The following is a 16,991-nucleotide window of genomic DNA, read 5'->3' as shown; positions in this document are numbered from 1 at the left end:
GCTATTGTAATGAATACAATGTCAATTGTTTGATTTAAATCTAAGATTCAGAGCTCAGGTGCAGTACTAACTACCGAGTTAAAATCTCCCAGCTTTGTGCACAGGCAGAGGAAACCATTAGCTGTGACCTTACATGTCAGCAGATGATGTGTTTAGTGTGATGGTTTTGTGTGTAAGCATGTGCATTAGGATTTTTGAAAAAAACTTTTTGTTGCTAACCTAAGTTGTCAACTTGTGCTAATTTTAAATCATGCATTGTCTAAGAAATTAGTATCCTCATTGTGTTTTGTGACTTTAACTTACATGGAGAGTTGATGACTCTTGAGGATTTTGAATTATTCTAATTCTGTTTCTGTGTAAGCCTAAACATATCACATGTCAAAGTGAATACTGAAGATAATGTTACATGATTGGATTATCTAGGATATGAATTGGTGACAATAAAAAGGGAGCCCCTGAAAAACCAAAAAAAAAGGATTTCTCAAAAATTTAAAATGTAGCTTTCAAGAACAGCCCTTGGAAAAAAAATGTCTTGACCCCTGCTCAGTAACTAACACTTTGCAGTAGGTCCAAGTCACACCATTATACATAGATTAGTGTAGGTTGAGGGACAACCCTATCCCATGTCCCACAAACACCTACCAGCACTGGTTAAACAGTCAGGCAATGTCAGATCCTTCATGCCCCCACCAGGTGCTGAATGTAATTGCATCCTGTTACATTTCAAAAAGGATCAAGAACCTGAAGCATGAAATAACAACAGGTACTTTATTCAAGAGGTGTTCACTCTGCAGGCAGTAAAGTTAAAGTTTCCTGCCTGAAATGACCAATGTCATTATGATGTTACATGATCAGACTATTAAAATGACAATCTACCATACTTATCAAATACACAACTACACCCCAAGAAGAATGAAGCCATCAAGTGATAACTAATTGACCACTTAAAGATCTCAATCGGCAGTGGGACAGGAAGTTAAATCAGACAAGGTGTAATGGGTGTTCTGGTTTACCACCAGCCCACTTAATTAAATTCACTTCCAGGCATTTCACCTCCAGAATTAGAAGATTATCCCTAATCTTACTGCAAATTAACTTAGTTAAGTATAAAATGTTGTGAAGAAGTGTTCTTTCTTTTTGACAGCCATACAGCATGGAAACAGATCCTTCAATCCAACTAGTCATGCCAACCAAATTTCCCAAACTAAATAGTCCCGCTTGCTGGCATTTGATCCACATTCCTCTAAAACCTTCCTATTCATATACCTATCTAAATGTCTTTTAAACATTGTAACTGCACCTGTATCTACCACTTCCTCTGGAAGATCATTCTACAGATGAACCACCCTCTGTGTGAAAAAGTTACCCCTCAGGTCCTTTTTAAATCTTTCTCCTCTCACCTTAAAAATACGTCCCCTTGTTTGAATACCTCTAACCAAGAGAAGTGACCTTTGCTATTCATTTTATCTATGCCCGTCATGATTTTATACAATCTCTTTAAGGTTACCCCTCAACCTCCTATTCTCTAGTGATACAAGGCCCAGCCTATCTTTATAATTCAGGCCCTCCAGTCCCAGCAACATCCTGGTAAATCTTTTCTGAACACACTCCAGTTTAGTAATATCCTTCCTATAGCAGGACAACCAGAACTGGACACAGTACTCTAAAAGTGGCCTCACCAACATCCTGTAAAACCTCAACATGATGTCCCAACTCCCATACGCAATGGTCTGAGCATGCTATTGACCTCCTTAACTATGCTGTCTACCTATGATGCAACTTTCAAAGAAGTATGTTCCTGAATCCTTAGGTTTATCTGCTCGATAACACTATCCAGGGCCCTACTATTAACTGTGTAAGTGCTGTCCTTGTTCATTTTACCAAAATGAAATACCTGTCATTCATCCAAATTAAACTCTTTCTGCCACTCCTCAGTCCATTGGCACAATTGATGAATCCCTTTGTAATCTTAGATAATCTTCTAAACTGTTGACTATAACACCAATTTTGATGCCATCCACAAATGTACTGACCATACTTCCTAAATTTTCATCCAAATCATTTATGCAAATGACAAACAAGATCCCTGCAGAACACTTGTGGTCATAGGCCTCCAGACTGAAAAGTAACCCTCCACGACCATTGTCTATCACTTACCATCAAGCCAATTTTGTATTCAATTGGCCAGTTCTCTCTGAATCCCATGTGATCTAACTTTACTAATTAGTCTACCATGCGGAGCTTTGTCAAAGCATTTTCTACCTACTAGACAAAGTCTACTGCCCTGCCTCCTCAATCTTTTTGGTTATGGCATCAAAAAACTTAATCAAGTTTGTGAGGCATTATTTCCCACACACAAAGCCATACTGACTATCCCTAAACAGTCCTTGTCTCACCAAATGTATGTAAATCCTATCTCTCAGAATCCCCTCTAACAACTTACCCACCACTGATGTCAGACTCATGGGTCTATAGTACCCAAGCCTCTCCTCACAGCATTTCTTAAATAAAGGCACAATATTAGCCACCTTCCAGTCCTCCGGCAGCTCATCCCTGACTGTAGATGATACAAGTATTCTGCTAAGGGCCCCACAATTTCTTTCCTAACTTCCCACAATGCCCTGGGATACACTTGATCTGGTTCTGGAGATTTATCCACCTTCATTTTTTTTTAAAGGACCTCCAGCACTTTTCCTTCTGTAATAGGGAATCTTTTCAAGACACCAATATTGGTTTCCCCAAGTTCCTCAGCCTCTATTTCTTCCCCTGCAGTAAAACTGATGTGAAATATTCATTTAGTATCTCTCCCACTTTCTGTGATTCCACACATAGACAACCTTGTTGATCTTTAAGGGACCCTATTCTCTTCCTTGATGCTCTTTTTTTCCCTAATATACTTGTAGAATCTCTTTGGATTATCCTTAATCTTATCTGCCAATGCAATTTCATATCCCCTTTTAGCCACCCTAGTTTCCCTCTTAAGAATGTCCCTACATCCCTTATACTCTTCAAGAGATTCACTTGATCCAAGTGTCTATATCTTTTTATGACTACTTCCTATTCTTAACCAGAGCCTCAATATCTTTAATCATCCATTGTTCCCTACCCTTACTAGCCTTAGCCATCAGTTTAACAACAAAAATAAAATTCTTGAACAACATCGCATTTTTGTCAACATTTGTGAAGAGCAGTTGGAAGTTTAATAATCTAAGGAAGGATCTTTAGTCCAAAAACTTAATCTGTCTTTTCTCTTTACAGCTGCTGATGGGCGTGCTGCGTATTTAGTTTGTAGTTTGTAACAGTATTTGCTTTTGATCATATAATTATGGACATTTGTATTTTCAGGCAGTTTATTCTGATGAATGGACACAGGGAAAGAATCCTCTGAACAGACTTTGCCATACTTGTCACCTTGTGAAGCCGCTTCGGTCTAAGCATTGTCATGTAACTAACCGCTGTGTAAGGTGCTTCGACCATTACTGCCCTTACATCTATAATGACGTAGGCTACAGAAACCGGTACAGTGATCTTGATTTCAAAAATATGATTGAAATGTTAGTGCCATTTAAGTGTATATGTTGGTTACTCATATTTCTTTTGGATTCCTTTTCTTAAAAAAGATGGATTTGAATATCAGGACAGGACACTATTACTGCCTTCTTCCTACCTTCCTTCCCCTCAGTTATCTGTTCCCTAATCAATATTTATTCCTCTTTACCCTCCATCATTTTTTTTTGACAACTTTCTTTTTCAATTTGATGTTCCTAAGTTTCTACATTCCACAAAGTTAGCCAGAACCACTGCTATTCCAGGGTCTTTTCCCAAGATTGGAAATCAGCACCACCCCACTACCTCCATCCCAAACAATCCACTGCCCATGATGCTTGTTGGCCCCAGACAGCTGGCAGCCTTGCCCGTCTCTGAACCTAAATACAAACTTTTTTTGGAAATTCAGCCCTTATTCTCACAACTCCGATCTGCTCATGAGAGTTCCAAAAAGAGCACGTTAGCATAGGGTGATAGTGATGGCGTAAGAGAAACTATTGATAAATGTCTGATGGATAACCAACTTAAAATAAACATTTGATTCAAGACACAATCTTTTGGCCTTAGTTGTGAGGCCCTTTCATGTGATTAATGTGTCTAAGATTTCAAATGCTTTTTTATTTTACTAATTAATTAACTATCTGGTCACTAATTTTGGAGGCATTTTCAATAAGGATAAGTTTAACTTACTAGTTAACTTACACTCAAAACAGTTCAGAGTCTCCTTGTAAGTTATGTTGCATATGTTTATTTCTAGATATAATTAGCTTTCTATAATTTGGTAGATTAGAGAGAATGGCTCACTTTTGGGAAGCAGAGTCACAATGGGCTCAGTGCCCCTTTTCTGTGATGTAAAGTTTCTTTAGATAGAAATTTTCATTTCCTTAGGCAACATGGGCAACATCAAGAGACTTTGGAAAATGATAAAACCACAATCTCAACATTGAGAAAATAATGTTCTGTTTGTGGTTTAAATGGCTATTTTAGAATCTTGCTAATAAAAATGACTACTTCCTTTCCAAGATAACAAAGTGTGAAGCCGGATGAACGCAGCAGGCCAAGCAGCATCTCAGGAGCACAAAGGCTGATGTTTCGGGCCTAGACCCTTCATCAGACCCTTCCCAGCATCTGCAGTTCCCATTATCTCTGACTACTTCCTTTCCATGTATTTGCATTTCTTTAGTAACCCAACTTATCTCATTTCTATATAACTCATCATTCTTCCCTGCTTGAGAAAATAGACAGCACCATTTCCTGACATAAAAGTCAAAGCACTTACCTGGCAGCAGCAGCTTGCTGCTTGCCTCTCAGTACCAACTCTGTCTTTATTACATCCCTGCAGGCTAGGACCAGGAGAGGTTTCCCCAGTGAGTGAATAAGAAGTGCAGAGAACAGGAAGGGTTATGTGTTGGAAGAATGAGGTAGAGGAAAGCCTTTGATTAGACATGATGCATGCAATAATCCAACGTCTCTAACTCTTCCATTCAATAACTCCCAGAAATCAGTCATGTGAATCTTCTCTGAACTATTTCTAATACAATGACATCCTTTCCTGAGTAAAGAGAACAAAACTGTACACAGAGTCTGTTTGTGATCTTATCAATGCCCTGAACAACTGTAGCAAGTCTTGCCTTCTCTTACATTGCATTCACCTAGCACTAAACAACAATCGTTAGCTACACTTGCATACTAACATTTCTTCCATGAGCCAGACTCTGGATCACATTAGTATGATGAACAGCAGACAATGCATGAGAAAAGTGCCACCATCCATGGTGGACTGACAGCCATGAATCTCTCATTTAAAATAATACATTGTCAATATAAAAGGGAAAAATGAAGTCCTGTGATTCTATTATTCTAATTTATTCTGAATCTTAAATCTAAAAAGTACTAAAAAACAGAAGTGCAAATTTCCACTCAAAAGCTTTGTGCCAACCAGGTCCAACACCGTGGATAGATCTCTTTCCCCATATTCCAAAAAAAATGTGGATGCAATGAAAAAGAACAAACATTGACAAATACTATACCTGAATTGAGTGGAAAGAATGTATTTCATGGCAGATCTGATTGTGGCCTCAACTCTAGTTTCCTGGTTACCTTTTTTAGTCAGCTACCTCTGCTTTAAAAATAATCCATTATCCTGACAGCACTGTTTCCTGAAGATTGAACTTCCACAGATCCACGGCCCTTTGAGAGGAAAAAGAATCTCAACTTCTTTTAAATTAGATATATTTATTTTCATACTATGTCAGCTGGTACTAATCTCTGGAGCAAGTGGAAACATCTTTTCAGAATCCATCCTATCAAATCCTCTTGTATTGTATATTTCAATCCAACCATCTTTCATTCTTCTAGACTCCAGTGGATACTAATCCAACTTGTCTAAACTCTTTCATTCGATAACTCCCAGAAATCAGTCAAATGAATCTTCTCTGAACTATTTCTAATACAATAACATCCTTTCCTGAGTAAAGAGAACAAAACTGTACACAGAGTCTGTCAGAAATTTTATCAATGTCCTGAACAACTGTAGCAAGTCTTGCCTTCTCTTACATTGCATTCACCTTGCACTAAACAACAATTGTTAGCTATACTTGAATACTAACATTTTCTAATTCATGTACTAGAGCAACCAGAACCTCTGAACCTCACAATTCTGCAATCTTCTCCATTTGAATAGCATGCTGCTTTTCTGTTCTCCCTGGAGGACAGTTAACATTTCGCTGCAGATCTACCAAATTTAGCAACCATATATTCAGTCTCTTCATCCAAGTATCATAGATTGTATATAGTTGAGGCTTCTACAGTGATGCTTTTGGCACTCCACCGTCACACCTTTCCAGGTCATAAATGTCCCATTTATGCCTATTCCCTGTTTCCTGTTTGCTGACCAATCCCCAAGTCACACAAATATGCCACCAACTACACCATGGTTTTATTTTCTGCAGTAACCTTTGACACAACTTCTTGCCTGTGGAAATCCAAGTGTACCTCATTTCCATGTTTCCCTTTATCCATGATGCTTGCTACTTCTTAAGGAGCTGTGATAAATTAGTCAAACATAATTTCCCTTTCACAAACACATACTGATTCTGCGCAATTGTGTTGAGATTCTCTAAGTGCTCTGCTATAAACTCTTATTAATAGATTCCAGCCTTTTCCCTATGACAGATGTTAAACTGACTGGCCTGTATTTTCCTGCTCTGTCTCCCTCCTTTCTTTAACAAAGAAGTTACATGTGCCCTTTTCCAAACCGCTGGAGTCTGGAGAATTTTGGGAAATTAAAACTAATGCACCGAATGGGCTGCAGTGGTTCAAGATAGCAGCTCACCACTGTCTTCTCAAGAGCAACATTAGATGGGCAATAAATGCTGATCCAGCCTCTGAAGAACGCAACTCATCAAGAATTTTTAAAAATCTACATCTCGACAGTCATTTCTTTTTAAGATGCTCAGATGAAGTCCATCAGTACCTGGGGGCTTGTCAGTTTTTATTTCAAAACATTTTGTCAGTACTTTTATATGGTGATTACAATTGTTTTATCCCTTCTCTCTCATGCATGTCCTAATTTACAATTATATTAGGGGGTTTTTATTTTATCCTCTATAGTGAAAATAGCTCCAAAATACCCAATCAATTCATTAGAAATTTCCTTATTTTCCGTTTAATATTTCCATTTAATTCCACCGATCCACTCTTTAAAGAACCAACCCTCACTTTAATTACTCTTTCCTCATTTAAATACCTATTGAAACTCTACTTACCTGTTTCTTTATTTCTAGCTCTCATTATCTCATACACTATTTTTCCCCTTATTACATTTCAATAATTTTTTTTGATATTTATTACATACTGCCATAGTAATTTGATTTTATCTTTAATTTCCTTAGTTAGCCTGAAGCCTTTCTTTCTCACCTGAATGTACTTTTGTTTGCCCCCTTAAAAATCTGCCACTGCATTCTAATGACTTTTTTCAAAGAACAAAGAACAAAGAAACCTACAGCACAGAAATAGGCCCTTTGGCCCTCCAAGCCTGCGTCAATCAACATCCTCTGTCTAACCTGTCATCTATTTTCTAACGGTCTATGTCCATTTGCTCCCCACCCATCCATGTACCTGTCCAAATATATCTTAAAAGACGCTAACATGTCTGCGTCTACCACCTCCGCTGGCAACGCGTTCCAGGCACCCATCGCCCTCTGCGTAAAGAACTTCCCACGCATATCTCCCCTAAACTTTCCTCCTCTCACTTTGAACTCATGACCCCTAGTAATTGAGTCCCCCACTCTGGGAAAAAGCTTTTTGCTATTCACCCTGTCTGTACCCCTCATGATTTTGTAGACCTCAATCAGGTCCCCCCTCAAACTCTGTCTTTCTAATGAAAATAATCCTAATCTACTCAACCTCTCTTCATAGCTAGCACCCTCTATACCAGGCAACATCCCAGTGAACCTCCTCTGCACCCTCTCCAAAGCATCCACATCCTTTTTGTAATGTGGCGACCAGAACTGTACACAGTACTCCAAATGTGGCCGAACCAAAGTCCTATACAACTGCAACATGACTAGCCAACTCTTGTACTCAATACCCCATCCAATGAAGGACAGCATGCCATATGCCTTCTTGACCACCCTATTGACCTGCGCTGTCACCTTCATAGAACAATGGACCTGAACACCCAGATCTCTCTGTTCATCAATTTTCCCTCGGACTTTTCCATTTACTGTATAGTTCACCCTTGAATTTGATCTTCCAAAATGCATCACCTCGCATTTGCCCGGATTGAACTCCATCTGCCATTTATCTGCTCAACTCTTCAGTCTATCTATATTCTGCTGTAATCTCTGACAGTGCCCTTCACTATCTGCTACTCCACCAATCTTAGTGTCATCTGCAAACTTGCTGATCAGACCACCTACACCTTCCTCCAAATCATTTACATATATCACAAACAACAGTGGTCCCAGCACAGATCCCTGTGGAACACCACTGGTCACAGGTCTCCAATTTGAGAAACTCCCTTCTACTAGTACTCTCTGTCTCCTGTTGCTTAGCCAGTTTTTTATCCATCTAGCTAGCACACTCTGGACCCCATGTGACTTCACTTTCTCCATCAGCCTGCCACGGGGAACCTTATCAAACACCTTACTGAAGTCCATGTATATGACATCTACAGCCTTTCCCTCATCAACCAACTTTGTCACGTCCTCAAAGAATTCTATTAAGTTGTTAAGACATGACCTTCCCTGCACAAAACCATGTTGCCTATCACTGATAAGCCCATTTTATTACAAATGGGAATCGATCCTATCCCTCAGTATCTTCTCCAGTAGCTTCCCTACCACTGACATCAGGCTCGCCGGTCGATAATTACCTGGATTATCCTTGCTGCCCTCCTTAAACAAGGGGACAACACTAGCAAGTCTCCAGTCCTCTGGGACCTCACCTGTGTCTAAAAGTCACCATCGCCTGATTTCCCAGTTCACTTTTGCCAGTTCTATCTGCTTGCTCATTTATTTTTAAATTCATTTTGAGAGATGTGGGAACTGCTGGCTAGCCTGCATTTATTACCTGTCCTTAGTTGCCCTTGAGAAAGTGGTGGTGAGCTGCCTTCTTGAACCGTTACAGGCCCCCCATAATATCGTTAGGGAGGGAATTCCAGGATTTTGACCCAGTGACAGTGAAGGAATGGCGATATATTTCCAAGTCCGGATGGTTAGTGTTTTGGAGAGGAACCAGAAAATGGCGGTGTTCCCATATGTCTGCTGCCCTTGTCCTTCTAGCTGGGAGTGGTCCCAGTTTTGGAAAGTGCTAAAGATCTCTGGTAAATTTCTGCAGAGCACCTTGTAGGTAGTAGCAGCCGTGAGTACTGAGTGTCAGTGGTGTAGAGAGTAGATGTTTGTGGATGCAGTGCCAATCAAGCAGTCTGCTTCGTTCTGGGTGTTGTCAAACTTCTCCAATGTTGTTCGGGTTGCAACCATCCAGGCAAGTGGAGAATATTGCAACACATTAAAGAGTTATGCTTTGTGGATGGTGGACAGGCTTTGGGAGTCAGAAGGTGAGTTACTGCCTAGTATTCCTAGTCTCTGACCTGCTGTTGTAGCCACTGCATTTATGTTGTGAGTCCAGTTGAGTTTCTGATCAATGATAACTCCCAGGATGTTGAGAGTAGAGGATTCAGTGATGGTAACACCAATGAATGTCAAGGGGTGGTGCTTAGATTGTCTCCTGTAGGTGATGGTCATAGCTTGGTATTTATGTGGCGCAAATGTTACTTGCCATTCATCGGCTCAAGCATGGATATTGTCCAGATCTTGTTGCATTTGGACACAGACTGCTTCGGTGTTTGAGGAATCACAAATGGTGCTAAACATTGTGCAGTCATCAGTGAACATCCCCATTTCTTACCTTAAGATGGAGGGAATGTCATTGATGAAGCAGCTGAAGACGGTTGGGCTTAGGACACTACCCTTGGAACTCCTGCAGAGATGCCCTGGAGCTGAATTAGTAAGTTAAAATACTAGTCTTGAATTAACTCATTTTCTCTTAAAATGGCCCTATTTGGCCCTTAAAGCTGGCTCCATCATTCAACAAGGTCATGGCTGATTTTCTATCTCTGCTGTCTCTGCTGTATCTTTTTTGTCTCTGCATTATTCCCATACCCCTTAATTCCTATAGTACATAAAGGTCTATTGTCCTTTGCATTAATTGGGAGGTTTCACAGAGCTGAAATATTAAGATTAAAGGTATATAAATTGTGGGTATTGATTTATTAAGACTTGTCATGAGGACAAATAAGAAACTGGCATTGGAAGGAGGTTCATGCTCTTTTGGTCTTGTTGGAACAGGTTGCTATATATACATATGTTTCTAAAGTTCATAGTCAGAATGTTACAGATTTTATTTATGGTTATTTTTACAGGATTTATTTTATGGGCTTCTTCGCCACAATGTGCCTTAATAGTGTGATGGGAGTCTACTTTGCTTGGGACTGGTTTAACGAGATGGGTCGTAGCATATTCATTGGAATCGGCGTCATCTTCCTGTCTGTTATTGCATTTGCTTCAGCAATAATGACCTGCATATATGTATGTACTGTTCTTATCTTTCAGGTTACAGTTTTTACTTTTTTTTAACCAAGTCTCATACATGTATTCTTCCTCCTTCTGAAATGGTATCATACCAGAGCATAACCAGGCTATTATTGATTTTTCCCATACATTTTCCAGCAGGGATCATTAGATCTAGGCTCTATATTCTTCACAAATTTAATGGCATATTTCAGAAATAATTGTAGGAGCTCAGCATTGATGTGGCACTTTGCAAACAGGCATAAAGAATGAAACCCCAGAAGGAGATTTTGCCCTAAGGAATTCAATGCCAATTGTAGAGAGCTATTAGAGAAGCCTAAGTAGATATCCCTCAATTTGGAAAAGTTTCTTGTTTTATAGGGACAATCCCAAGGTGGGAGCAAAGATACAATGCTGCAAAATAATTACTTTTTATTTATTGGATTAATGGACTAGTAATCCAGAGCGCCAGGCTCATATTCTAAGAACATGAATTTGAGTAGAACCATGACAGATGAGGAAATTTTGAATTCAATTTTTAAAATCTGGTATTAAAAGGTAGCCTAATGGTGACCATATAACCACTGTTGATTATAGTTTTTAAAAATCTGATTCAGTAAATTCCTTTTGGGGATGGAAATCTGCTGTTCCTACCTGATCTGGCCTACATGTGACTCCAGACTCACAGCAATGTGGTTAACTTGCAACTGACCTTTGGGCAGTTAGGAATGGACAATAAATGCTGACAAATACTGGCCTAGCCAGCAGCATCCACAATCCATGAACAACTAAAAAAATTAACTCCTGCAGCTGTCAACATTTTGTTAAAGCTGTGTGACGCCACAATTACTTGAGAGTAATTACGACTTAGCAAGCGCTGTTACACTGAGTTGTTGAACTGAACACTCATTCATTTAAGAAAAGACAAAATAAGTACATAATAGAGAAATTATATTTAAAAAGGCTGGTAGGGTTGAAAGATGCTCATGTGGAGCACAAATGCCAGCATGGACCAGACTGAATGACCTGTCACTGTGCTGTAAATTTTATGTAGTTTGATTCATTTTTGAAATAAATCGATTTCTATTAAAGTCATGAGATGACTTTGAAGAAACCACTTTAAAACAATGTTTACATAATGATATTTTATTCCTGATCTAATTGTCCAGGAGTTACATTAAACATTAATAATAAATCTTATTTATGGTTGTAGCAGATAGGATGTGTCAGTATGAGTACAACTTGCGTATTATTACTTCAACCATAATTATGCTGCATTTTTAGTTACAAAATCATTGTAATTCTTCTACTACTGTACTTGTTCTAGAAATGCTACTTAGTTGTACCCTAAGAAAAATTAATTGTATATGATAAAGTTAAATCAAAACCTGTAATCTGTATAGCTAAGTGAATTGGATACATTTAAAGTTAGTTTTATTGCCCTCCAGTGTTTCACTTTGGCTAAACTTAGTAAAATTCATTAGCTTCTCATATTGGCTCAAATTCTAACCAGAGAGTTGGTTAAGCAGCGCAAAATGGACTTACATGTCAGCCCCATGTGAAATCGCCAATACAAATACGCACTGGTAACTGTCTAGGAAGCTGAATCTTTCAACAAAGAATTACAGTGCATCTGGAACCCTCTGAAAGTGTCCATTAAAGGCATTCAATTTAGATGGTTCCAAATCACTTAGACTTAACAGTTATACAGGAAACAATATTGGATTAAAAATCTACTGTCACTCCTGGCTAAGTATGAACCTGAACTCCCAACACATTACTGATACAATCCCCTTAACCACATGGTTTCTGATCCTTACATCCACCAGAACCCTAAGGAAACAAAGTGTGAAGCTGGATGAACACAGCAGGCCAAGCAGCATCTCAGGAGCACAAAAGCTGACTTTTCAGGCCGAGACCCATCATCAGAGAGGGGGATGGGGAGAGGGTTCTGAAATAAATAGGGAGAGAGGGGGAGGCAGACCGAAGATGGATGGAGGAGAAGATAGGTGGAGAGGAGAGTATAGGTGGGGAGGGGATAGGTCAGTCCAGGGAGGACAGACAGGTCAAGGAGGTGGGATGAGGTTAGTAGGTGGGAAATGGAGGTGCGGCTTGAGGTGGGAGGAGAGGATAGGTGAGAGGAAGAACAGGTTAGGGAGGCGGAGACAGGCTGGACTGGTTTTGGGATGCAGTGGGGGAAGGGGAGATTTTGAAGCTTGTGAAGTCCACATTGATACCATTGGGCTGCAGGATTCCCAAGCGGAATATGAGTTACTGTTCCTGCAATCTTCGGGTGGCATCATTGTGGCACTGCAGGAGACCCATGATAGACATGCTGTCTAAGGAATGGGAGGGGGAGTTAAAATTGTTCGCGACTGGGAGATGCAGTTGTTTATTGCGAACCGAGTGGAGGTGTTCTGCTCCCCGGACTGACCTATCCCCTCCCCACCTCCCCACCTATACTCTCCTCTCCACCTATCTTCTCCTCCATCCATCTTCAGTCGCCTCCCCCTCTCTCCCTATTTATTTCAGAACCCTCTCCCTATCCCCCTCTCTGATGAAGGGTCTAGGCCCGAAACGTCAGCTTTTGTGCTCCTGAGGTGCTGCTTGGCCTGCGGTGTTCATCCACCTTCACACTTTGTTATCTTGGATTCTCCAGCATATGCAGTTCCCATTATCTCAAAACCCTATGGAAAACCCCTTTGAATCATCCACAACATGATTCCACCTTCCAACTGATTGTGCTGGACCCAACTTTTGCTCCCCCACTGACATGACCTTGCAAGACCCAATACTTACCCCACTGCGAGTCTGAACCCCTGAAACCCATGAACTCTCCTAGCTGTTAAACCTGACACCCCTCACCCTGACCAGACTACAGCATAACCTAGCACTCCCTTTACTGACACTAACTACACCCCTCACCTAAACCAACAAGTCTTCCCATGTGCTGGGCTTGACCTTCCACGCCATTCTACTCCTTACCCACTTGGGTATAACTACCCTATGTACTTATTCACCTATCTAGCACCGTAACATCCTACTGTCCTGGAAACATTCCTACTTTAGCTATCTGATACCCGACTTAACCAATTTCGGGTAAAATTCCACTTAAAGCTTTCCAATCTGTTTGGAATATTGGGACCTCCAGTTTAACTAATTTGCAGGTCTGTTGGGTCTATCTGATGAGTGTACATCCAATGAGCATTATGGTCTGACTATTTAGTTGTTAGTATCACGTTACGTGCTTCGCATCATCTCTAAATTCATTAGAGAATACACTTGCTACTGGATGTGACTTGACTATGTTATTTCTATAAACAGCTTCAGAAAACACTATTGCGAAAAGAAAACTTGACATATTGGTGTAAAACTTGAATTAATACTTGATTACTTTGTAATTCTATTGAATCCTTCTCCTTTTTCATTGCCTTCCACTTTTTTTTTATTCATTTCATTCTCCATTGTTTTCTGAATCTTACAAGATTCATCCCTCTCTTTGTTATGTTTTGCTTTTCATCTCTAAATTATAGGTTGAGGATTATAACTATAAGAGACAAAATTAAAATGTAATTGCTATTATTAAGCTTTGGAGATAACATTCTCAACTGCATTTTATATTGATTTTAAACTAAGAATACATTTTGACATCATTGGTTGCAAAGTGGAAAATAATCACTTTTCATTTTTGTGGGAGACTATTATGCTGGACACTATGCTTTTCTCCTCCATTTGTACAAAGAGCACAGTAATTCAAGTTGTTATTCAGATTATTTCAATGAAAACATATAACTGACAAACTGGAATTTTAATTCATCTGCATCATATATGTATAAAATTCTGAAGAATTAAGGCTTTACAAAAACGCCAAGACTTATTTTGTGCTGAACTTACTGATGGTGAGTTTTATTTTTACAGTTCTACACAGCTACAGTTAATATAACAATAAATGAACGCATGAACCAGAAGAGATACAGTTATCTTTATGATGAAAAAGGGCGCTTCCGTAACCTGTTCAACAGGGGCATTAAACTGAACTTGATGGAGTTCTTTCACCTTATTGACCCACTGAAGGAGCATGAATTTAACACACTGAATGAGTTGTGTAACATCTGAGTACATTGTAGAATTTGTGCCATTGGATCAGATTTTCATTCATCAAAGTAGAAGCACAAATATCATTTTTACTTTTTTAAAACATCATCCCAATAATTTCAGGAAAATATAAAGATGTATTATTGTAATACAACAAACCTGCTAATTTTGGAAGAGAATCAAAGATTGAGTTTGGGAGAACAGTAATGGATCTAGGTGCTTCTCCTGCTTTTGGGCTATTTATTTCTAACTTCCCTCTCCCACCTTTAACCCTCCCTCTTTCATCCTTCAGAATTGGGTATAGGGGTCAAAATATTTCCCCTCTGCATGTCCCCTCGTGGGCTCTTTTTTGATTTTCAGGGACATATTTCTTTTTCACTAACCCATTTATTACAGTCACATAGTAACAGCATCATTGTGTTTAAATGAAAGTAAAATATTGAGGATACTGTAAATCTGAAACAAAAATGGAAATTGCTGGAGAAACTCAGCAGTCCGAGCAGCATCTGTGGAGACAGAAACAAAGTAAATGTTTTAACTTTGATCTGTCTCTTCTTCAAAATTTCTGTATTTATATCGCCGAACAGGTTTCTTGGACTCACACAGAAGAAGAAATAGAACATTTACATCAATATCTTCAATAATTTCTAAACTTTCACTAAAATTAAAGCCACAACACAGAAAGAGATTATTAATTTCTTGCCCGTATGTAAACTGGCAACAGATAACAGGAATAGTTTAATAAGAAACATATCTTTTTGAAAATTAATTGACACTTCTACACTCTAAAAGCCATCAATCTAAACCCACTTACCACGCACTATGGAGGTCACAGTTCATGTCACAAATGCACAAAACTGGAAGATCTCAACTAGGCAGTTAACTCCTTTCTCAATTACTTTTAAAACTAAAAATTAAAAAATGACGGGTTCATTACAACAATAACCAGTACACCCCCATTACCATATGGTAGTCCCAAAACAAATACAGCCTTAAGCTTTAAATTCCACATTCATTTGCAAACAAGTCACTCAGTGATTTTTTCAGTTTTCATTGTTCCTAGTTAGATGAGGATTTTTTTTGGGTCAGGTTTAAAACTGTTCATGATATTTACAGTCTCTCTCTCCACGCACACGCACGCATGCACACACACACACACACACTCTCACTCTTAGTAAGCTGTCTCCTCCCTCTGCCCATTCCTTTTCAGAATCTCTCCATTTCCTCTCCTCTAATTGCCTCTGTGTTTCTTCTTCCCCACCTTGCAGCCTCCTCATCTCCCTCTCTCTCTCTCTCTCTCTTTCTCTCTCTCTTTATCTCTCACCTCCCCCCCCCCCCACTTTTCTTGCAGCCTTTCTCTCTCCAACCTCTTTGCAACCTCCCTCTCTCTCTCACCTTACAAACTCCTCTTAACTGGGACAATGTAATCAGTGTAGCCCTAGCCAAGCAAGGGAATTCCTCAAGGAATTCTCAGTCCATAATGCAATCAATAAACATATAGAATTGGACCCCATATACAAACCCATGTGAAACAAAACCAGAAATGACACAACTCACCATAACAGACCAGAACGTGAAGTGGAACAACGTGACTTCATTGGAGGCCTCATTGACGATTTTATCTAACATGGTGATGAAACATCTGAATGAAAACAAGCTACCTCGGCAAAGCAAGTGAACATCCTTACAAACTCCTCTCTCGCTTTTCCCCCCCAACCCTTTTGCATCCTCTATCTCTTGCTCTCTCCTTCCATTTTTCCTGTGTTTCTGAGTGTTTCTTTGTGCCTGGCTGCCCCTAGAGTTGCCCCAGTGATTAACATTGTATTCACCCCCTGTCCAGGGTCATAGATATACATAGTGTCAATCAGCTGCAATTACTGTCCTAACTATTCATTTGCACCTGGTCTTTATCTGAAAAGCACTTTCAGTGTAGACTAGATAAAAGTAGGGTGGGCCGCACAGCTTGAAGTATTCTGCTAATAAAATTCAGGACACCGGTAAGGTACTCACCTTAAATCATTCAGTGCAACTGCATGGTTTCCCTTCCTGGTATGTTTGGATTATTATGCAGCTGTCTAGTATTTTCACAAGTCAGGGAAACAAAACTAACACTGTCAAACTGGACATTATGAAATTCCTTGAGGTTAAGCAGAAGAGATTCCTGAAAGTATTTTTTTGCAAATATGATGTGACCATCAAGTGTTATAAGGTTTTTCCTATATGATTATAACAATTACAATACTCTGCTGCACTGTTGATATCAGTGGTGTCTTTCAT

The 16,991-nt window shown here is 39.4% G+C and overlaps 1 protein-coding gene across 1 annotated transcript in view; it reads left to right on the top strand.

Annotated features, from left to right (window-relative positions):
- Nucleotides 1-16,033, top strand: part of LOC125455695 (uncharacterized) — an 81,884-nt gene extending 65,851 nt beyond the window's left edge. The window contains exons 8-10 of the mRNA XM_059644094.1: nucleotides 3,346-3,518; nucleotides 10,472-10,637; nucleotides 14,538-16,033. Coding sequence (XP_059500077.1) covers nucleotides 3,346-3,518; nucleotides 10,472-10,637; nucleotides 14,538-14,735 — 537 coding nt within the window. The 3' untranslated portion in view covers nucleotides 14,736-16,033. The remainder of the gene's footprint in view (nucleotides 1-3,345; nucleotides 3,519-10,471; nucleotides 10,638-14,537) is intronic.
- Nucleotides 16,034-16,991: the final 958 nt, after the last annotated feature.

The sequence above is a fragment of the Stegostoma tigrinum genome, chromosome 1 (genome assembly GCF_030684315.1).
Source record: "Stegostoma tigrinum isolate sSteTig4 chromosome 1, sSteTig4.hap1, whole genome shotgun sequence".
In the NCBI taxonomy this organism is placed as follows: Eukaryota; Metazoa; Chordata; class Chondrichthyes; order Orectolobiformes; family Stegostomatidae; genus Stegostoma; species Stegostoma tigrinum.
This window is presented reverse-complemented; position numbering and strand designations above follow the sequence as displayed.